This window comes from Sceloporus occidentalis, unplaced genomic scaffold (genome assembly GCF_023333645.1).
Source record: "Sceloporus occidentalis isolate IW3139 unplaced genomic scaffold, rSceOcc1.0.p SCAF_12, whole genome shotgun sequence".
Lineage (NCBI taxonomy): Eukaryota > Metazoa > Chordata > Lepidosauria > Squamata > Phrynosomatidae > Sceloporus > Sceloporus occidentalis.
In genome coordinates, this window is record NW_028316992.1 from 21,782,994 (window position 1) to 21,806,794 (window position 23,801).

Consider the following 23,801-nt stretch of genomic DNA (forward strand, 5'->3'; position numbering starts at 1 on the left):
GGGACGGAAGGGGCGGTGCGTCCCATTCAACTGAATGGGCGCGTGCACCCATTGCGCCCCGCACGCCGCCACGCCCGAGCCCCATTGTTTCCAATGGGACTTGAGCATAGGCGGAATTCACCTTACACGGAGGGGTCTGGAATGGATCCCCCGCATAAGGAGAGGGCAGACTGTACTTGCAAAAATCATCAGTGCTGCCCACACACAGGTGGAAGAGTCCATCCCTTTGACAGTCAAGCTCTCTCATTTATTTTTTTTAATGGAAAATAGTCACTTCTGCTTAATGCATATTTCAAAATCACTGGACAAGCCTACTGAGGTCAAAGGGACTGCTCCAGATAAATGCATATAAGACTGCAGGCCCAATAAATATTGTCTTCCCGAGAAAGTTCTTGGAGAAACTATAAAGCAGGGGTAGGCAACCCTTTTGAGCCGGGGGCCGGGTAGCTGTCCCTCAGACAACTGGGGGGCTGAAGCCAAAAAATAAACAATTAAATAATTTTTTTAAAATTAAATAAATAAATAAACCGGGATAAATGTAGGACAAAATTTTCAAATGGAGGGCACTTTTTAAATAAAAAATGGAGGACACATGAAAAAATTTGCTGATTTTTTAAAAAATGTTAAGATAAATGCATGTTTCTGAGGCTTCTATTGACAAAGGCCCCGGCGGCAATCGGCGGCAGGACTGGGCTGGGGCCGGTCCCAAGGCCTCACCGGGCCGCATCTGGCCCGCGGGCCGCAGGTTGCCTACCCCTGCTATAAAGTATAATGGACAAAGATGCAGACATACTGGGATTGTTACCTACCTGTTCCCAAATCACTTTGGATAGCTCCTTTTTGTTTTGAAGGACTGCCCAAATAAAGAGGGCCTGTAGGGGATGCCGGGTAATAAGAGACATATCCTGAAAATACATAAGAACGAAAAGCTACAGTGACATGGGGATTTTTGTTTGAAGCTGTATTTCTAAAATTGAGACGAGTGGCACAGTCCTATACATTCCCGCAGAGTTCACTGGGACTTTTTCCTAGGCAAGTGAGCCTAGGACTTGTGTTTTACATACCAGCAGCTGTATCTCTATATCATCTTTTCCATTTTTATCCTCTTTTTTGGCGCCTCTCCTGAAATCCTCCACCATCTTCCACGCAAATGTAAGGAGAGCATCATTGTACGAGTTTTTCGCAATCTGTAGGTTCTTAAACACCAGGCTGCTGAAGTTGTTGGTGTAGAGCTCAGTTAGAACATCATTACTGAGAAACTTCCTCAGATTCAATCCATTTTCCAGAAAAAGACGAACAAATTTTGGTCTATCCTTCACCAGGGCTGTAAACATGACATCCTGAAGGTCGGCAGACTAGGAAGAACAAGAAAAACAAAATGGTTACCATTTTTGTAGACAACAAAAATATATTCTTCAGTGAGCAGCTTGTGTTTCTTTGCTGCCAGACAAATCATGATTCATTTCTATGGCAGATTCTACTGAACACTGAAAGACCAAATGATAACTTTATTTCCCTCTCTCTCTCTCTCTCCTCTGTCTCTGTTTCTGTCTCTCTCTCTCTCTCTCTCACACACACACACATATACTTTCAAGGACTTTGTGCCTACTTATCTCATTCCATCATATTATGGACATATTCATTTTGCTATTCCACCATTTTTTAGTAGAAAAGTTAACACTGAATGTATTGACTGATTCAAACTGCATAAGATTTATTAGCTTGTCCTCCAAGTTTCTAGTTTTTAACAGCTAGTTTTTAACAGCTGGACAGATGGAACCAACCCAGCAATCCAATTACATCAATAGGTTCACTTGACTCAGCCTTCCTGCTAGCTTTGCCAATATTACAGGAACACGAGCTGCTCTACCTACCTCCCAACGTCGATCATTAGTAAAAATATCTTCGCTTGCCAACTCTAGTTGGTTCCATTCCAAAAGCAATTTCAGTTGCCCATTCCAGTTGTCTTTATCTTGTTCATTTGTGCTGAAAGCTACAAGGGGAGAGGGATGTCTGTGTATGATTAAGATACTTTTCTGCATACATTTTTAATCTCACGTCCCTGACCATTGAGCAAAACTATAAATGTTGCTTGGAACTTGCTCTTTATGATTCATCTTCCTAAACCTGAAGAGAAAAAATTATGCTGCCACCACCACTGTTACACGAGTATTTGGCTCCAGTGCCACCATGCTGGTAGCACAGAGATTCCTACTCACCCACCCCAAACCCAAATTTACACCAAAATCCATCACACTTTAACTCAGTCTGGCATATGCTTCATCTTGACCAGGAAGTCTTTCTGAGTTACCACTGTGCTTATTTGACAGATATTTCAGTTTTCACAAACTTGTCAGTGTCTATCATTTTTTCATGTCCCTTTCTGTGACTGCTCCATTTTCCTCCCCTATACCCAATTATTTATACTGCTGCCAACAGAGAGTAAGCCTTCATCCAGCTGGTGATGTTGTATTTTGTACATTTTAAAAAAATCTTTAAGTTGCCACAAAGGATCCAATGTTGTTTTTGCTGTTACATGCTCACATGATTACCCCTCCAGAAATTGTTTTCCTCACTATCACACACTTACATCAACAAACATCAAGAATTCTCGCTATTATCAGCATTCTTGGGTAGCTCAGAGCAAAGCATTATAATAACTACTGCATATATTCTGTGACAGGAGAGTTTATACCGAGACTGACTTAAATGTCTGAACTTTTATTCCACATTTTCCCCTAAAGAATTGAAAGATGTGGAGGTGCAATCTCATGGGAATCCAGCCATTTATTTTGATCCATTGTCCTAAAATGTCTCATTGTGCTCTCCTGCATTTTCTATTATTTTCAGAATTGGTTCAGTTCATTAAAATTATGGTCCAGATCTTAATCCCAGTTTAGAGTACACTCACTGAATCAATAGAACTTAAGTAAATTTCATGTACGTAAATATTGACTTGCTTAAGTTCCATCTGAACTTTATGTGCCAGGGTCAAATAAAAAGGAAGATTAGCCTTATGATACACAACAAAATATTCCCAAGGCATACATACATATTTTTTTCAGATTTCAGTATGGATCTGGAATGCTCAAGGAAAATCTACACAATTTAATGCTCTTTGGGACTTATCAGGCTATTATCAAAGGAGAAAATGGGAAGAATTCCTCAGATATCTGTATAATTATAATTATTGCAGAAATGCAGAGTTATAGACCAAGAGTCATCTCATCTACCCTCTTGCAGGAATCCATGGCAAAATAACACTTAACCCTGACAGAATACCAGTGTTACTTAAGCCTTTCTTCCTATATGCCCTGCTGGGTCTTCTGTGGTCTGGCGATCATTTTTGCAGAAGTGAGACTTCATTCTCCTTATCCCCTTTTCTGTTTCCTGATTTGGTTTTTTCTTTAAATTTTAAAAAAAGTTTCATTTCCTGTTATTTCCATGAGAGATAAATAAACCATGCACACTCAAGGTTTGGCTGAGTCTCCTACCCCATTCTAGGCATGTATTGCTGGAATGTGAAAGTTTTGGAGCCTATGGATTGGATTCTCAATTCTATCCTGCAACGTTCTTGACATAACTCCTTTCTAAAATCAGAGCTTCAGCATCAGAGAAGCACCAGCTCTGGACCTTTCCACAGTCTCACAGAGATTGGTGATACGCCTGTAGTCTCCACTCTGAAAGGGAACCTCTTTATTTATGCCTTGATTCATGAGAATCCTAGGGACCATATAACACCCTTCCAGAGATTGTAAAAGTGCAGCTTTTAAAGTTTTTAAAGTAATTAGAAATCAGAATCCACCATTAATCCTGTAAAAGAGCTCTCAAGGTTCTCTCTCTTTTATTTCTTGTCAGACAGAACAAAATTTGAATCAATTACTTTTAACCATTTCTCAGATGCTCAACATGGCTCACTATACTGATCACATCCAAAATACAGTGGACCCTTGTTATATGCTGGGGTTTGGTTCCAAGATCCCCCGTGGATAACAAAATCTGTGGATGCTCAAGTCCCATTAAATATAATGACATAGCAAAATGGTGTCCTGAATAAAAAAATGGAAAATCAAGGTTTGATATTTTAAATTTATACTTTTTTTGAACATTTTCAAACCGTGGATGCTTGGATCTGTGTATAAAAAATTCTTGTATAAAAAGGGCCAACTGTATACACAAGTAAGTCATGTTGAGAGACAAAGAACAATAAGGGGCTGTACACATGGCCCCTAAAGGGTGGCAAGATGCCACCCCTTTCCTTGCCAGATTGGGGATGCGCCAACTGCACGCCGCAGCCCCGATCTGGCCTTTCCATGGTGCAAAAGAAGCCACAAAAAGCAGCTCCTTTTTGCACCATGGAAAGGGTGGCCTAGCTGCTGCTGTGGTGACTTTTCTCCGCTTCTTCAGTGCAACGCGTATAAATGCTGTGCCAAATGTGCGGAATGACACCGCCCACCATGTGGTTGCTTGGGCGGCATCATGCTGGCTTGGGGGCAGAGTAGGGGCAGCCGGCATGTGGTTGCCATGCTCCTACTCCTCCCTCACACCAGCTCTTTATGCTTGTCTGTTGAGGCCTTTACTTACCTTTATAAAGAGCATAGGATATGGCATTGCTCACAATTTCATCTCCAGCTTCTTCAATTTTAATCACAGTTAGCAGATGAGGATTTTCAAGTACTTCTTTGATCTGCAAAAGGAAAGTCCAAGGCTTAATCTGTCCTGAAAGTCATCATAGTCAATGTACTTTTTCCTCTATAGAATATCCTGGTACTTAGAGGTAAAAAATTAAATTCCACTCAAACCTATTGTGCAACATGGAATTCGTTTTCTTTTTCTTATTCTTTACTTTAGCTTTTTGGACATAGGGTGGAATATAAATATTTTAATAAACAAAAAAATAAATTTAGTGTGCATTTGTGAACATGTTCCATGTTCACAATTATTTATGAACATGAAGATCTGAAGTTCTATAATTCTTTGAAATAATTGTGATGCTACACATTTTTCTGAGACAACTTGTTAGCTTTGTGCTGTTACCAAACACCATTAGATTAGGGCATCAGTGTTTATTTCTTCAGATCTTTGTTTATTATCTCTTTTTAAAAATAAAACATATCATCAGTGATACAGGATTTTTGCTGTACTTTAATGTATGTAAAGTCTTAACAACAGTTCTGAAAGTTTCTGTATAAACCTAACACAATCTGGTAACTAAATCATACTTCAAATATTCTCACCCCTGATATAAGTACAATTATTATGTAATGCAAGTCAGCTGCTGTATTGCTGCTGGCTTCCGTTATGCATTTCATACTGCAGCCCTATGCTCACCTACCTAAGGCTGAAAGCACTGACTTCAGTGGAACTTACTTCTGGATATAGATGTAAAAGATGGCAGGCCACTGCCAGCAGGTTGTTTGGTTGTTGTTATTGTTTTAAGTAAGAAATTGTGTAAATTTTTTAAAGTCATGAACCCAACCTAACTTGTGAAGTTGGAAGAACCTTGCTAACTAGATTTGGAAATACACTTGGCCCAACCCCTTTTGCAGCTTTGTCTTTTGTGGATTTGATTATTTGTGGTTTTGATTAATATGTTCTTTCTAGGAATCTCTTAAGTCCTCATTCTGCTGGAAGTTGACCATAGAGTTGTGCTAGAGAACCTAGATGTTCGTAGAGAAAACACTGCTCTAGGCATTTGTAGTTCCTCCAGTATGATTCTGTGATCAACTTCTGGCTGACACTGACCATAAAATTGCACTGAACGACCTCGAGATTCCTAGAGAGGTATTCTCTTGGATAAAAAAAGAATAGTGTTTTTTTATTTGCATTTTTTCCACATTCATGGAGGTCCTTCACTCCTATCCCCATAGAATGTGGAGGGACCACTGTAAACATATCCCCAAATAGTAACTTCATATGACTGATTTTCATCAGGACCACAACATATGTAATGAAGTTAGTCCTTTGTGCACATCATGATGAAATATGAGGGGAAAACAAGCTCAAATGCTGCACTAATTTTCACTAAGCTGCTGGAAATTTACAAATGTTTTCCCTGCTTCTACCTAATTAAAGGTGATGCCAATTTTTTTACGGGGTTAAGTTTCGGCATATCAACGAGGGAGGCTGGTTTATTTGCTGGTTGCCTCAAAAGGAATTCAGGTTATACAAGAAAGATGCAAATAATTTCTATAAATCCAAAGGGAAAGCCTTAATAGCATAATTACTCTACAGGTGCTTTCATATATGCTGCCTAGTCTGTAAACAAAGGTTTCATTTCACTCTTAAAAAAAAATACAATGTAAGGCTGATTTCTAGATCTTTCTCAATAAATCTAAAATGAACAAAATTATTCTTATGTCTTTGTCACAATCTTGCTCCCACATGCACATCATGGCAACTAAGAATCAATGCACAAAACCACCAAACCTGCAGTATGTTGCCCAAAGCCATGTACTAGTCTAAATCTATTCCTCGGCTACAGGTGAAAGCAAATCCCTCTCCCTCCCTCTCCCTCTCCGTCTCCCTGGCCTTGTCCATCTCCTTCCTCTTTAGTTCTGGCATTGTTCTGTTTGGATGATGCACAGCCCAAATCCTGATTCTGATGCAGGCAGTCTGGACAGTGTCCTCCACATTCTGCACCAAAGCATAACAATATTAAAATGAATTAGAATAGCATACTTGTTGCTCTGGATCTTCTATTAAGATATGGAGACCTCTGTTCCTGCACTGTGGTAGCTGTCTGCATGGGTGTCCCACTGGGCAGCCCAGCGCATCTGCCACCACCATGAATAACTTATTCTAAGGTCAGAACAAGGGACCCAGCATGTGACCATCACTAGACACCTTTTTCTGTGGTAGCAGCAGATGTGCCAGGCAACCTATATACATGCATACACATGCACACGCACACAAAACCTTCCAGGGCCCACACAGTTGCTACTGCAGTTGCTCACCAAATTTGGTGCCAAAGGTGGCTGCTATAGTCAGGCATCAAAAACATGATGCAAATCTGCAACCTGGCGGAGCAATGCAATACTATGCCTTCCAGAAGGGAAGAGAAAGACTGAAGCTCAATTTTATATTGTTTTACTTTACACTACTACCTCTACTATGGCTGCATCAGCACTGCAGAAATAATCCAGTCTGGCACGGCTTTAATTGCCATGGCCCGATGCTAGGGAATTCTGGGAATTGCAGTTTGTGAGATAGTTAGCCTTCTCTGTCAGAGCGCTCTGGTGCCACAGCAAACTACAGTTCCCAGAATTCTATAACACTGAGCCATGGGAGTTAAGGTAGTGTCAAACTGGATTATTCTTGCAATGTGGATGCAGCCTATAAGATATCTCACAGATGTGTAGCAACATCAGAGTATGGTCAAGATTGCAAAATTGAACACACAAAGTAAGAATGGGTGCAGAAAGAGTGAGACTCACTCCCTCCTCTCCTTTCTCCTCACCTGAGTTAATTGTGTGCAAACTACTTTTGCACTTTGTATTCAGTTTGAAGCAACTGAGGTGAATTGAGAACAAATGGGGAAGGTGAGGAGGATAGAGAAATGGACTTTTAAAAGCATCTAGAAAAAAAGTGGAACAAAAGAGGATTAATTGGGACTGTCTCTTCCAAACTGGAGCAGTTGGAAGGTATACTATTACCATTTCTCCTTGTCCTTCTCCTATTGCCAGCGAGTGAGGTCTGCAAAAAGTCTAGGGGACAGAGGAGGTACATACATCCCATGGGGCATGGGCTGTCCACCTCCACTTCATAAAATGAATGTGTGCCAGTTTCTTCTTAATAATTAATGCTCACAACAATAAGCTTATCTGCCCTTTTCAATCGATGCATAAGTAGCTTCCATCTCCGGCTCCTAGCCACAGCTACTCTATCTTCCTCAGTTCCATGAGATTATTGTCCAACAGGGTCTCACCCAGAACAGTGGGTACACTTTCCTTCTTTCAATCTGAAACATACTGCAAATGCAGATGAGAAAGGTACAACTTCTATGGATGCCACAATTGTATACTATCTCCTTCCTGACCCTTCTCACACAATGGTAGCATTTCCAGGAATAACAGACCAACACTTGACATTGGAACTAATTACTATTACAAAAGATCAAGGTAAACATTTTTGGTGGGCGCGAGTCTAATGAGTAGATTATCTGTGAAGGAACAAACTGTAAGGAGGCTTTTAAAAACCCATACCAACCAGACAAAATTGTAAGCACAAAATGTAAGAGAACATCATTAGCAGCACTAAGCAGCATCTCTGACAAACCCTTGCTGCCCTCTAAGATGATTACAGACGTTAAAGTAATGGACCAAAAGAGAGACACGCTGCTGATGAAGCCCTGGGCCATTAATTGACAAAGTCATTTCCCCAAAATAAATGACTCCTTCACTGGCATTCGGTGCTCTTCTAAAAAGGGAACATTAAAATTTTCCATGTGCTCAGTTTTTCCTACCAGTATGGAGAGAACAAAAATTCTGAGGTGGATCAAATGGAGGGCTCTGCAGATCCACTTCCTGGTCTTCAAAGGACCAAATGCCCCCAATAAAGTGGCCTTGCATATCCCCAGAAGAGATCCCCAGCCGCCCACCTCCTGGATAGTGTGGGAGGCATGAGTTTCTTCCGTCATACTGATGATCCTTGGAACAAGCACGGCATCTGCCTCCTCTAAGGAACAGCAGTCCCACAGTTCCAGTAGTGGGAACATCCTCTGCTTGACTCTGTGTTGCTTCTCTGGCACACAGAAGACTTGCCAGGAAAGAACAACACCAGCAACTACAAGAATGGGCATGTGCATGGTTCAAACAGCTGTCCAGGTTTTATCTAGTTGAAAACATGTTATTATTCACAATACTGCAACACGTTAAGCAGAGAGGTGATGAAACTAAAAGAGAAGGCTACATTTTGTGCTTACAATGAATGAATGGCAGAAGCAAGTTGTTAGTAAATTGCTTCCTGATTTGTAATGCAATTTTTCAACTGCTATGTTACACTATTTCTGTGGCAACTAAAAATGAGAACTCAGAACCAACTACTGTAGTTGCAAATAAATAAGTTACTAGTAATCAATACATTTCCCCATTAAGTTGCAACTATGCTGTGTTACAACTGTAAATAAACAAGGGATAATGTCAATCCTTTTGCAGTGTTTTCTGTTGCTTTTAAAGGGGCTGTAGCTTCACTAAGGAGATTATCACATGTCTATTTTAACCCAATTCGGACACAGGCTGGGCACAGGCTTGAATGGGTGAAAACAGACCTTATTGTACTCAACTGCATCATGTTCCCAATCCAGACTCCTGGCATACTTTTTGAAAGACTGGAAAGTATCGTAGGTTTGAAAAGTACACCAGGAGTCTGGATCGGGTATGCAATGCATCTGAGTTGGGCAAAAAGGCATGCAATAAGATCCGTTTTCACCTATTCAGGTCTGTGGCCAGATCGGGTGAAAATAGACATGCAATAATCTTCGAAATGGTGGGAAAGGAATATCACAGTGGTTCAAGTCTTTGCTCATATTGTACCTTATGTTACTGAACAGAAAAGGTTCAGATTTTTTAAACAGCACAACAATGTTCCCTTTGCACTAGTCCTAACTACTGAAGCTCTACTGAAGCAATTTGAATGGGCTTAAGTCAATATTTATTATATTCCCTTGATTTGGTTTTAAAAAAACTAGACTTTTGTCACTGTTATCTCTTCCACCACCTTTACATTTGCATTATTGAGCCCCTTTTCCTATCTCTCATTACACTAGGGGACCTAAATGCCGTGGGGGCTCTTTTGGTTACTTTTTATATGGATTCTTTTTTTTTTAAAGGAAATATAAAATAATGGAAACTGAGATAAGCCATAAAGTTTAATAAGATGTTCAATCGCCCAATAAAACTTACATGGCAGAAACCACAGAGGAGAGAAACTACTTATATGCTCCCAGTATGAAAACAGTCTGTGTATCAAAGAATCCTCACCATCAAAGAATTCACACAGAGAAGAAAGTATTTACATATATTCAGGGTGTGTGTATGGGGGGGGGGGGGGGGGATCTCAAGCAGAAGAGAAATCTAACTTCCCCTCCAGGAGAACATACAGAAGAAAAACCACACAAATGCCCAGATCTTGGAAATGCTTCACTCCTAGGAATAGTCTTGCTTATCTTTCTCATCACCAAATCTAAACAAGGAAAAGGTATGCTTGAAGTGTTTAGTGTGCTAGTTCAGATGGAGGCAACCTGCTCATGATCCTACCCTGGGCCATAGCCTGATAAGCAGTGACCTGAGATAGGGACTTCACAATGGTGGCACAGCAATTGTGGAATTCCCTCACAAAGAAATGCAGTTGATTCAGAAAACAACTACAAGTGTACAATATTTATCTACTCTTTGTGGATGATCTGGGAATCTAATCTGATCCTGGGACCTCACTATGGAGATGTGTGTATATTATGTTATATTTTCTATTTCTGATTTATAATTGGATGTTTTAATTACTGTAAATAGTGCATTTTATTATGGTGTGCACAGCCTTAGGCTGCCTTAGAAGAAAAAGGAGGATATTCAGCACATACATGCATATGTGCCTCGTAATCCTAAATCCGTTTACCTACACCCCTGTCAATTTAATGGGACTTATTGTAAGAAGACATGTATAGGATTGCTGTATTAATATAGTTAAGTTTCTTTAGGGAAAACTATAAATAAACAATGTGTATAGATTCAAGAGCGTATAGATCCTAGATGCTATTCCCTGGCATTTTTATCAACAGTGATGCTGCCAAAAGGAAATGGGGGGGGGGGGGGGGGAAGCAAATTAAACTGAAATTCTATGGGAAAATAAAGCTACCCAGTAAGAAATGACCAAGCTACAACAATTCAAAATGCCAAATTGACAGCTTGTCAAAGTGCTCTCTACACTTCTACAGGGAATGCTATATTTATTGATACCAATGACATTTCTTCTGCTGATGAGCAGTTTTTGTTCATGGACAAAAATAAACTAACACCTCCAAAAACAGCTGCAGGCTAGACTCAGTTTTCCACAAATATCAATCCAGTGTAATATGTGATTTCCTAGGATAATTTTTTTAAAAAATGTTTTTTTTAAAAAAGATTTCAAATTTTTAAATACATTTAATGCATTGGGGGTTTGTTTTTCCTGGATTTCCTTGTTATATTGTGTTATATATTTTGTGAGCTTGCAAAATCCAAATCCAAGATGGCAGTGGTCATCTGCTACTGTTTGTTTGTCATGCTTTCATTTTCCTGAATCCTATTCTTAGTTCCACTTACACAGACCAATTGAATCACTAGAACCTACATTACTGTTGACTTACAGTTTGTACATCCAGACTAACTGAAAAATTCCAGATTTTGTTCTTGTTCTTTCCAATTTTATACTGGATTAAAATAAAATCCCATGGAGAGCTGGTATACAAAGTCTCTGATTCTATTGGGAGCTGACAAAAAGTATTATGAGACGAACAAAACATGTATGGATGTTCAAAATAAAATCAGAAAGAACAGGAACAGAATCTGGGACTTTCTGGTCTTTTAAATCAGTCTGGCTCTCTTATCACACTATGCTGCATATAGTCCTATGTTCCACTTTAATTGTCATGGCAACATCCTGTGGAATTCTGGGGTTTGTAGTTTGACGAAACCCAAGAACTCTTTGGCTAAAAATTCTAAGTGCCCTTTTCTAAACTGCAAATTCTAGTATTTTATTGTTGTATATTGTATTTTCTTTGTTGTTACCTGCCTCGATCTTCAATCGGAAGAGGTGGGATATAAATAAATATTTATTATTATTATTATTATTATTATTATTATGTTGCCATGGTAATTAAAGCTGAATATAGCACTATAACATTGTAGTGTGATAAGGCAGTATGTGTGCCCTAAGTTACTCATTTATTCAATGGTTTTTTCTAGTTATCACATAAGATTTAGGCCACTCAGTATGTTAGTAGACATTTGTAATTTTTTAAATGCCGTACTTATAATTTGCAGCAGTGTATGAGTATTATTCTGAACTCTTAAAAAGAAGGGGAAAGCTGGGGTATAAACTGCACAAATAATCATGAATAAAAGCATTATATGAAGAGTTTTCTCCCAAAACCCAATGACAGAAGATTCTGTAGGATAGAACCATGGAAGTTAAAGTGGTCTTAAATGGCATTATTCCTATACTGCAGATGCACCCACAGTCTACTAGTTTACATGCTCACTCACCCATTTGATCCAACTTTCAGTCTCCTCTTCAGTGAGCCTAGAAAGAGTCCGTGGCAGGTATCTGAGCAATCTCTCTTTGACAGAGGAGGAGGTGAGCGTGCCTTCTGAATCTGCTAAACTTGCAATCACATCAGCAATCTGTCCAGAACCTTCCACCACCACACAAGGAATTTTGTTCTTCACCGCAGTGTTAATTGCCTATGAAAAACCAAAGGAAATGGCTGAACAGAAGTTCATAGAGGAACTGTGTGAATGTCTGATCCATTAGTTAAGTTCCACAGGCCTGCATGTGGCACCTATATGAGCTCCAGGGGTGCTTCCAAATATTTGTTTCTCCCAGCAGTAAAAGTGCATTTGCAGGGTAGGCATCACAAAACCCACCTCACTCCAGCCACTATAACAGTAGGCTTTTCTAGCTCCACTTTAGTGATGCTCAGTGAGCAGCTATTGAAATATCTTAAGCATGATGGTAAATTCCCGTCTCTGGCAATGAGACTACAGGAGAGCTATCTTTGGACCGACTGTTCAGAGACAAAACACAAGTATCAACCTACTTTTGTTATCTCCCTGAGAATGTACAGAATGTCAGCATAGGACACACTTCCCTTTGCACAACAAAGCAAAACGTCATGCAGAATTCTGATGCACTTTGTATTTCAAAAGCCTAAAGGTTTTGACCTCAGAACAGGATTCACTGGGAAGTTTAAATATAAATAAAAGGGGGGAGTATACAGTAATTCGATGGGGAGTAGTAGAATTTGAGAAGCAGAGAAACCTCTCTAACCTTCTCTCAATATGCAGCTGTGTGTCTAGTGGCCAACACAATGTTAATTCCATAGACAGGAGATGAGCACTTCATTCACCTGAAAAGGTATGTCATTATATTATCTACAGTGTGCATTGGGGTGGATTCAGCAAATGGATCATACATGTTTTTGGGGGAAAGCTCCTTCCACCAGTGGGAACCTTCTAATACACCTGAACTTTTCCACTGGCTGAATGGGAAGGAGATTATCTTCCCCCATTTTCCATTTGGTATGCAGCCCCAGGGACCCAGTATGGTTTATTGGTTGGAGGCGCATGACTCTGTAGACCAGGATTCAAATCTTTCCTTGGCCAGTTAAATCCACTGGGTCACCCTGGGCAGGTCACTCACTCTCAGCCTCATAAGAAGGCAAAGGCAAACCCCCTCTAAACAAATCTTGCTAAGAAAGCCCCATGATAGGTTCACTTTAGGGTTGCCATAAGTTGGAGATGACTTAAAGGCAAAACAACAACAACACACTCACTATTTCCCTCACAAAATCAGTTTTGAGGAACTTGGAAACATTCTAGAACAGTGGGAGAGGTAGTTCTGGAGAGAGGACATAGCAAAGAGGAAATCAGCAAAGCATTATCCCTCCTCACTGTTCATTGGCAAAACTTTTCTCAGTGGGAAAAGTGCCCAGGGACATTTCTATTAGTAATCAGGTTTTAACCATTGTGATCCTTGTAGCAGAATGGAAATCTTAATGTTGATGGCATTTGCAGGCTTGTGCATTTGCGCTGATTGTAAATTTGTGATTTAAGAGTCATAACTCTTGGTGAGGGCTCACGATGTTGTGCAGTTGGAGATTAGGAAATTGAAACTGTTTTTTAATAGTAACTAATGTAGTTAATTATAACGACCTTTAACCATGTCTTGTTCTGCCAGATCTGGAAGACATTAATGTAATATCTGAATGGTAATTTGTGATTATTTAACTGTAAAAAGTACTGGGGAGTCAAGAAGTACTCTTAGTATATATTATCCATGATGTGGTTAGGCTTATTGGAGCATGGCTTTGGCGTGGCTTCTGAACTCTTAGGACGCATGCATCATTTAAACAGCATACCTCCGAAGTGGCCCGAAGCAGCTTTAGTTTGGCCTCTCTGTATGGGATCATATTAATATTAAGACGGCTGCCACCAACTAAATCAGATTTGTGCTTATTTTAGGATGGTGGGTCTCTTGCCTATTAGCTCTACAACTTTCTGGTGCAGCATTTTCCTGTGAAAAAATGTGAGTGAAAATGAGCCATCACCATATTTAGCTATTTTGCAGATAAATGCCTATAATTGAACTGTAAAGTTATAAAAATAGAATACTTTGAACAAAAAATGACTATGTGGTCAAGAATCAAAACCACACACATAATCATTACACTTTAGATAGCTTCCAAGCATGCTACCTGGAACATGAATGCTCTAATAGGAGGAGGTAAAACAATCATCACAACCAAGTTGCAATATAAGGAACCTGAAAATGTCTGGCTCACTTTTTGGGAGAGAGATCACAGAGATCAGTGGAAAAGATCCAAGCAAGAAGAAGAGGTCCTATAAGAATCTGTCACATGCATATATGTTAAGATCTATTAAGCAAGGATATTTGGGGATGTTTGCTTGCAGCATTTCTACAAATGAAACTCAGCCATTCTGCAATGAAATAGGGACAGAAGAAACAAGACTGATATCTATGCCAGACAGTGAAGCCGGTAAACTTTACTCGGGATTCGTGACCCAGTAATATAATCTGATTTAATGTAATTTAATAAGACAATGTAGTGTGGCCTGATCTTCATGTAATTATCAAGAAGTATGTCTTCATTGTATAATAGAATCCTTCAACTCCATCTTTGGAGGTTTTTAAACAGAGACTGGGTGGCCATCTGTCAGGAGTGCTTTGAATGTGTATTTCTGCATGGCAGGGGGTTAGACTGGATAGCCCTTGTGGTCTCTTCCAACTTGATGATTCTAAGATTTCTATATACTGTATTTATGCTGCTGATGATACTTATACTGATGTCCATAAATAGCTGTGATTGTGCAAAATAAATGCTTTAGAAAACTTATTAAAAATAATAATTATGCAAATTTAAAATTTAAAATCCCAAAACTACCAAAATACACCATTCATACATAATTAGAAACAAATCATATTTACAGAATGTATTGGCTATTTTGGTACTTGAAATTACCTTCATTGATCTGATGTTGAACAGCAAACTCCATTTAGCACATGAATGGTGAATGCTGTACAGAAGTCATTTCCACTATGTGCCATGGGGCTGACTCTTTAGTAAGTCTGTTCTGGAGTGCAAGTTTCTGTGATATTCAGTTGAAAGTAAATTCTATAAAAATCAGTTCTTTGTTGTTGTGTGCATCCAACTTGTTTCTTACTTATGGCAACTCTAAGGCAAACCTATCATGAGGTTTTCTTGGCAAGATTTGTTCAGAGGGGTTTTGCCTTTAACTGAGGCTGAGAAAGTGTGACTTGCCTAATGTCACCCAGTGGTTTCCATGGCTGAGTGGTGATTTGAACCCTGGTCTCCCAATGTCCTAGTCCAACACTCAAACCACTACACCACAAACAGGTAAATGGCTTGGATCAAGAGCAGCATTTAGTCCTACCCGTATGTCAAGAGAGTGGTGATGCCAGCTTTAATTTCCTTTTTGTGGCAAAAAAAAAATAGTTTGCAAAACTTTGTTTTGGTCTAGAATGACCCCAAATACACTCTAGAGCAGTGATGGCAAACCTATGGCACGGGTGCCAGAGGTGGCACTCAAAGCCCTCTCTGTGGGCACATGTGCCATCACCCCAGCACAGAGTTTGCCAGAGTTTGTTACTAGAAAGCCAGAGGGACATGGCACTTTGCAATAAATAAGTGGGTTTTGGGTTGCAGTTTGGGCACTCAGCCTCTAAAAGGTTCACCATCACTGCTCTAGAGGGTGGCATTTCCACCACATTTAAATGCCTCCCTGGACCCCCAAGGGTAAAAAACAACAACCCAAACCCCCACATTTTTGCAAAAAAAAAAAAAAAAAAATTCAAGACAAATGTTTTGCCCTGACATGCTCCTCAATGTCCACTGGAGGGCGCGGGGTACATTTCCATTAAATTTTGCAGGCCCACTGGTCCAGTTTAGTCCCAGGAGACGTCTTTTTTGAAAACCAAAAACATAGTGAAAATGCAGTTGGTGGAATAGTAAATCAACATGTCATGGAGGGAATTTAGCTTAAATATTCACTGGCACTTCTAATAAGAAAGTGGCAAGTCGTTTTTTAAAATTTTTCTGTTGTTAAATATTTTTGTATTCTGGAATGTGTATATATTTTCCAGTGTCTGTCATTATGGGGCATGTTTTAATTTTCTGTGTAATGTTAGTTATATATATATATATATATATGTGTGTGTGTGTGTGTGTGTATGTTTTGGTTCTTGTTTTATATATTTAAATTTAAAAAATTAAAATGGTAAAAATGCCTCCTACCCGGTAGATACAGATGGGGCAAAATCAATTTGTGGTTTTTTGGGCAGATGTGGCCCTCCAAGGTCTCCTAGTGGGATAGTGAGGCCTCCTAGCCTTCCACAGTTGTCCTCCTCTGATTTAGATTGTTATGTATTTTGTTAATCTCAAGTTTTGAAGTACATTAGGGTGCATTTCCAAGAATGCATGATATAAGGTTTGTCTCCTATAAATCAAAGTATATCTCTTTCCCTAATAATTCCTCCTTACCCATCCCACCAATTATTAGAATTGTTTATTGTTGTTGTTATATGTTGTTATCTGTATGCATCTAGTTCTGCTTGAGCCCAATCAACCATTCCTCCACTGCATTGAATAAGTGCTACGACATCAGAGTTATATATAGGGAAGATCAAACATATGAAACACTTTAAGAATCAGAAAAAGCCATCAAATGTTGTTCCTGTGATTCAACAAGGAAGGTGTGAAAAATCTAAGAGGAATGTATCTGTGAACAATTGTTCACAAACAACAACATGGCAGCACTGGAGTTAGATAACTCCCCGTCTGCCCCCAAAAGGTCTACCCAAAGAGCTTTTTGCTTCTTCCTTTTGGAAAGAAAGGAAATGGAAACATTTCTTTTCTTGATGAGTGTTTCTTTTTCTTTTTCTTTTCTTTTTCTTTTTTTGCAATCTCTTCCTTGCCTGAGCAGTTAACTTCCTGATCTAAAAGAACAAAAATCCAATAAAATTACTATAAGAATGAAACTGTAAAGAGTAGCATTGCATCTCTGAGTGGTTGAAGGTGGAGGCAGAGTTTTGCAAGGTGGGGGAAACAGACTTACTTTCAGAGTTTCTTTTCCACCTCCCTGGACAAAACACACAATTGGAATCTTGCCACCATAGTTAGAATCTGAAATACAAATGCCACATAAACAAAATGAAAATCCATGATGTTGTAGCAACACTTCAAATCTCTTCTCTTTGTACCTTGTTAATATTCAGTAATAGTCTACCTCATTCTTAGTACTTCATTAACATTAAAATTAGGCAACCTTAACTTTACTTTAAATGTGAAGAGGGGAGGTCCTGAACAAATAAATGTGGCTGTCCTATGGCATTTACTTAGGCTTTGGTGGGTGGGTGGGGGAGAGAGAAAGTAGTTTTTACTAACAGAAAGTAATTTTCTGTTGCTATTAGAGCTCCCACCATGGAAGAAATGTTTTTGTAATCATTTCTATTAGGTCCCCATAATAATGAGTGCTTACAGTGCTGCTGAGACATTTTGTCATGGCTAGCTTGACTATTAAGCACAGTGAGCCTGCAGATGCTGGGTGAAGCTATAGTCACTGTTGGACAGGTGTGGTGAAAGATACTAGTCCACTCTCAATGATGAGGTACGTTTCAACTGCCAATATATTCAGCAAGCATCTGTGTATGGAATGGGAAGGGGAATGCCAACTTGTATTTGCCCTCAGGTATAAAATATCTTGGCCTCGCCTTGTATTTTGTCATTTGCACATGTGAATGGCACTATATTCTTTCAGTTGTACGTGATTTTTCTGATCAAAGGAATGGGAAGAAAAAGGCAAGAAAATGAGAAATTTAAGGCAACAGTTGTCAGGAGTTACTAACACATACGCACGCACACACTGTTTCTACTCATATGCATTTGCCATATGCTGTTCAGCTGGCTTTGTTGATATATACAATTTTTCAGCATAATGTTTTTTGGGAAATAGAAAATAAATGGAATATCAACACAGATACTATTTCCATACAAGAAAACTGTAATTTGTGAATCCAGGCATCTGGTGAATTATGTGGCTGCTTCACCATATGCCAGTGCTACATTCATTCATTTGGCTGCTCTTGTTGACATAGCAATTGTAATAAATTAAGGTAGCTCTAATAAACAGCATTTTCTAAAAACCATGATTTCATAAAAACCATCAGCCTCCTGCAGTACATTATAACACTGCTACAAATGAAATGACTTTCCACTGAGCTCAGACTGTTCTCTGTCCCACCCCGTTTCTGCTTTGCATTTGATTTGCTTTTTTGTTTAATGTCCATGAGAGCTAATATGAATCTGAACTGAAACGTTTGTTTTCTACTTTTTGACAGACATAACATTGGGTAGTCTAGGGCTTACAACACTAAGACTAATTTGTTCTCTCTGTGTTTACAGACTGCCCTTCTGGAGATCGTACTATGTGTCATTTACCAAAGGTCCAAACTGATGCTGTTCTGGGAATCACACCATGGAGAAGATCTCATAGTGGTTTTCCTGGAAGAAAATGGCAGAATCCAGCAAAACTGGAGGGAACCTCCCCCCCTCTCACAATTGTAGCCTCCTATCATCAAAAAGGATGTGGAGAAACTGGAGCGTGTCCAAAGGAGAGCAACTAAGATGGTGAAGGATCTGGAAACCATGCCCTATGAGGAACAACTTAGGAGCTGGGGATGTTTAGCCTGGAGAAGAGAAGGTTAAGAGGTGATATGATAGCCCTGTTTCAATACTTGAAGGGATGCCATATTGAGGAGGGAGCTAACTTGTTTTCTGCTGCTCCAGAGACTAGGACCCAGAGCAATGGATGCAAGCTGCAGGAAAAGAGATTCCACCTCAACATAAGAAAGAACTTCCTGACAGTAAGGGCTGTTCGACAATGGAACAAACTCCCTCGGAGTGTAGTGGAGTCTCCCTCCTTGGAGGTCTTCAAACAGAGGCTGGATGGCCATCTGTCGGGGATGCTTTGTTTAGGAGTTCCTGCATGGCAGGGGGTTTGAATTGATGGCCCTTGTGGTCTCTTCCAACTCTATGATTCTATGATTCTATAGTCTCCAAAATTGACTATTGGGGCTAAGAAACCTTCACAGTTTTTCATGGGCAGTGCAGAGAGTTGTAGAAGGAAGAAAAGAAAAAGAAATTTCTAGAAGTTCCACCAGCAGAACATTGGATTTCACTCCATTTATACTGATGAAGCTGTATTAATACTATTAATAATAATATGGCTGAAAACATCATAAGAAAAGTAGTTAGAATTAAAAAAAAGGAGGGAAGACAGGAGGAAGAAACATCAACATCCTAACATAGGCAGGTGACATCATAATATTGGCAGAAAACAGCAGAGACTTGGAACAGTTGATAAGGAAGATCAAAGATGAAAGTGCAAAGGCAGGTTTAATGCTGAACAGAAAGAAAACAAAAATGCTGACCACAGAAGAAATATATAAATTCAATCTAGACAATGAGAAAATTGAAATAGTTAACGAATTTCTGTACCTAGGATCAAACATTGATGAGAATGGTGACTGCAGTCAAGTAATAAGAAAAAAAATAGAGCAATAGTGATAGCAAGTACATTTCTATACCGCTTATCAGTGAACTAACACTCCCTAAGCGGTTTACAACATGTAAGCCAATTACCTCCAACAAGTTCGGTTCTCATTTTACCAACCTACGAAAGGATGGAAGGCTTAGTGGTTCTTGGAGCTATCCTTTAGGATCGAACTTACAACGTTGTGGCTGCAGTACCAGCATTTAACCACTGCACCACCAGGGCTTCTTAATGGGACTAGGAATGGCAGCAATGAGAGAACTAGAAAAGATCCTGAAGAGTAAAGACATACAACTGAACACTAAAGTCAAAATCATTCAGGCCACTGTATTCCCCATTACCATGTATGGATGTGAGAGCTGGACAGTGAAGGAAGCAGACAGAAAGGAAATCAATTCATTTGAATGTGGTGTTGGAGAAGAGTACTTAGGATACCATGGACAGCCAAGAAGACAAACAAATAGGTCCTTTAACAGATCAGACCAAAGCTCTCCTTGGAAGCCAAGATGATCAAGTTGAGGCTATCATACTTTGGCCACATACTGAGAAGGTATGGATCACTAGAAAAAACAAAAATACTGGGAAAGGCAGAGGGTAGAAGAAGGAGGGGAAGATGGCAGACCAGATGGATGGACTCAATCAGGGGGGTTATGGGCATGGGCTTGCAGGACCTGAGAAGAGCGGTAGAGGACAGGGATACTTGGAGATATCACATCCACAAGGTTGCCATGAGTCAGAATAGACCCGAGGGCAGCTAGCAACAACAAATATTATAGTTCAGGATATCCATCCAATAATGGCATAATATTAATTGAGTGAATTAACCTAATGAGCAAGAAGACTATTTTACCTTCTAAGGACTTTATCAAATGTGATTTTTAAACTGCTATAGAAGTTGGATAACATTCCTTTGGTGATAACTTTCACATGATGCCATCTCTCTCTCTCATTGCTGCCTTGTCCTCCAAACATTGCTAGCCCATATCTTGCCTTTGATGTGGAAAATTTGTCAATAAGCTCGAAATCACACTGATGTAGCACTAGTCCTCAGGTACGTAAGATACTCCTTTGGCAGTTCCAGGATTGGGTGGTCATGTGATATCAGTGTCTCATACTCTCCCAGTTCCTCCCTTCACTATTAGAGAACAGCCTGTTTTTGTTTTGTTTTGTTTTTGTTTAAAACTGCATTAGCAGAATTATGTTTAAAACCAAAATGTACATACGCATGCACAAAAATGAAAGGCACAAAAGTTGGGGCATAGGGCAAAGTGGCAGGGTTAAGGACAAGAGAAAAGAGAGAATGTGGGACTGATAACAGCCCAGGAGTGCTACAGAAGGGACATGCAATAGGAAGTGCACCCAAACTAGTATGTATGCACTTCCCTTCAGTGACATGATTGTGTTGAGAATGGGGGTCATGTGATTAAGTCCTAAGATGATTCAATTGATTGATTGACTGATTGATTAACTTGCCAAATATATTTACAGATTGTCTTTTAAGCATAACCTATCCCAAGACATTTTACATCAGAACTAGTTAAAACAAGTCATTAGTTTAATAAGCTTTTTTATTCCCAATATTTTTTTAAAAGCCCATCATTGACCAAAGTACTTATTTCAGAAGAGTACCACAATCCCAGATAAAGAAACTAACCTGGAATAATGCGTTCCGAAATATATTTTTCTAACTGGGTTCGGAGCTTGGCCTCTGTAGCTGGGTATCCATGTGTACCATTATCAACCAGAATTAGATGTGTATGATTATTATCCAGACAGTACAATGGGTCCCTCTTGAAGTCATCCAGGATGTAATGTGCTGAATAATATGTCTAGAAATGACATCCAAACATTATTTTACAAAACTTAGATACTAATTCCAACACTTAATCATATTTGCTGAAACAAGACATTTTCTTCACCTCTTTTAAAATCCTGAAGAATGGAAATAAGTAACTCTTTTGTAAATTTAGATAGTTTGTAACCTGTAATCTTGTAAATGATCACCTAAAAAATCAGTGTCACCAGCCCTTAGTGTAAATGTCTCCCTTTGCCTCTTTGTTGTTCATTTTGTTAAACTGTGATGCACCTGCACATGAATGTGCATTCCCCTTTTTACCGAGGCCCATTATATTTTCAATTCACAAATTCAATGTTTTCCAAAACCTCATGTGGTATAAAATCCACTTGATTGCATTAAAATTATGCATTAACTATAGTATATTTTTATTCATCTTATCAACAAAAAATACAGAGCACTAAACTGTTACAGGAAGCTTCAGGAATATCAGAGGAATCAACTTTATATTCAAAACAGCTTCATTTATATACCGCTTCATACTGAACTAGCAGTGTCTAAGCGGTTTACAAAGTGTGAGGTAACTGCCCCTAACAAACTGAGTACTCATTTTAGCAACCGCAGAAGGATGCAAGCCTGAGTCGAGCTTGAGCCCTTTCGCTGGCATTTAACTCGCAACCTTATGGTTTTGAGTGAGTGGATGTAGTACAGCCATTTAATCACTGTACCAGCAGGGCTCCTAGCAATAGCAAGTACATTTCTATACTGCTTATCTGTACACTTAAGCACTCCCTAAGCAGTTTACAGTGTGTAAGCTAATTGCTCCCAACAAGCTGGGTACTCATTTTAGCGACCTACAGAAGGATATCAGGCTAAGTCAACCCTGGAGCCCTGTCAGGGATCGAACTCATAACCTTGTGGTTGTGAATGGCTGCAGTACCAACATTTAACTACTGCGTATCCAGGGCCCCCTTAGCATGTCTGCAATCAGTAGTTGCTAGCTGTATGCCTCTTTAAGAGTTTAGGCATATATTCATATGATTTCTTGTTTGCTGGTGTTAGCCACACCATCTCTACATTCTTCAGTTAGTATGGTGTTTTTAGGGAAATAGAAAATAAATGGAATATCATGTCTAAGTTTTTTTGTTCACCATGTTGTATTCTGCAGTTCCCTTTTTCTCTTCACCATGGTCGAAGAGCACCTGTTATGGAGTCCCTCACCATGAGATGCTCTGCAAACACTGGCACTTAGTAAAGCTACGTTGTATGTTTTTACAAAGAAAACTAAGCCAGGTTAATTTTCTCTGCTAGCCTTTTTGTGTATAGGGCCATGGTGTGGGACTGGTTGATGCATACTTTCTGCTTGTGAACAGTAATTACTCTGCTTGTGAGATACACTACTACCTTTTACATTACCCAATAAAGAAGAATAACCCAACATCATATATTGATAAGCAAACACTTTGAGCTAGAGGTTCCTGGTCATATCAGTGCGGATATGAATTTGCTGGCTGGCTTTGGGCAAGCAAATCTCTGCTTCTTTTGTAGTATAGAGATTTACATAATTCCAGAATAATAATTGTTAATCAATTTCAGTACCTCAGCATCACAGTTTCTGATCAAACTCTCACGGTTAGAAACCATTCCCCAGGCAGCTATACCAATGGCAACCACACTCTCTTCAGAACTCCTGCTGATAGTGTTATCTCTTACAACTTCCCCAATGTACTTCATCAATCCATAATGAGTTCCTCCAGTGAATATCCAGGCCCCTGTAGATTGAGAGGACAAAACTGAGCCAAGCTTTGAACAGAGAGAGTGTTTCATGCTGTGCAAAACACAAAGGGAAGTTGCCCATCATTTGATTCCTAAACACTGCTAGTACATTCTCTCTCAATTGAAATGTATTGACTAGAGAGTTACAGAACAACATTACTTTTCACTCACATGTTGATCCCTATCACTGCATGCACACATGTGTTGTGAATGAATCAGGAATGTACTGACCTCAGCTACATGTATGCATATAATCACAGGGACTGATGTGTGTTTTTGGAAAGCATTTTATGATTTTCTATGGTGTGTGCACCCTCAGGTTGCCTCTTGACTTTCATAGGGTATTCTTAGACAAGGAATACTCAAATGCGGCTTTGACAGTTCCT

General features: G+C 39.4%; 1 protein-coding gene across 3 annotated transcripts in view; it reads right to left on the bottom strand.

The window, feature by feature from the left end:
* Positions 1-23,801, bottom strand: part of LOC149305369 (transient receptor potential cation channel subfamily M member 8) — a 59,769-nt gene that overhangs the window by 30,008 nt on the left and 5,960 nt on the right. For 2 of the 3 annotated variants that reach the window (XM_089477631.1, XM_089477633.1), the window contains exons 5-12: positions 23,239-23,411; positions 21,499-21,673; positions 17,349-17,416; positions 12,240-12,437; positions 4,585-4,687; positions 1,875-1,993; positions 1,065-1,355; positions 810-905 (exon numbers count right to left, since the gene is read on the bottom strand). In XM_089477631.1, the coding sequence (XP_089333757.1) occupies positions 810-905; positions 1,065-1,355; positions 1,875-1,993; positions 4,585-4,687; positions 12,240-12,437; positions 17,349-17,416; positions 21,499-21,673; positions 23,239-23,411 (1,223 nt within the window). Of the gene's footprint in view, positions 1-809; positions 906-1,064; positions 1,356-1,874; positions 2,014-4,580; positions 4,688-12,239; positions 12,438-17,348; positions 17,417-21,498; positions 21,674-23,238; positions 23,412-23,801 lie in introns of all 3 variants that reach the window. The other variant, XM_089477630.1, reaches the window with a different exon arrangement.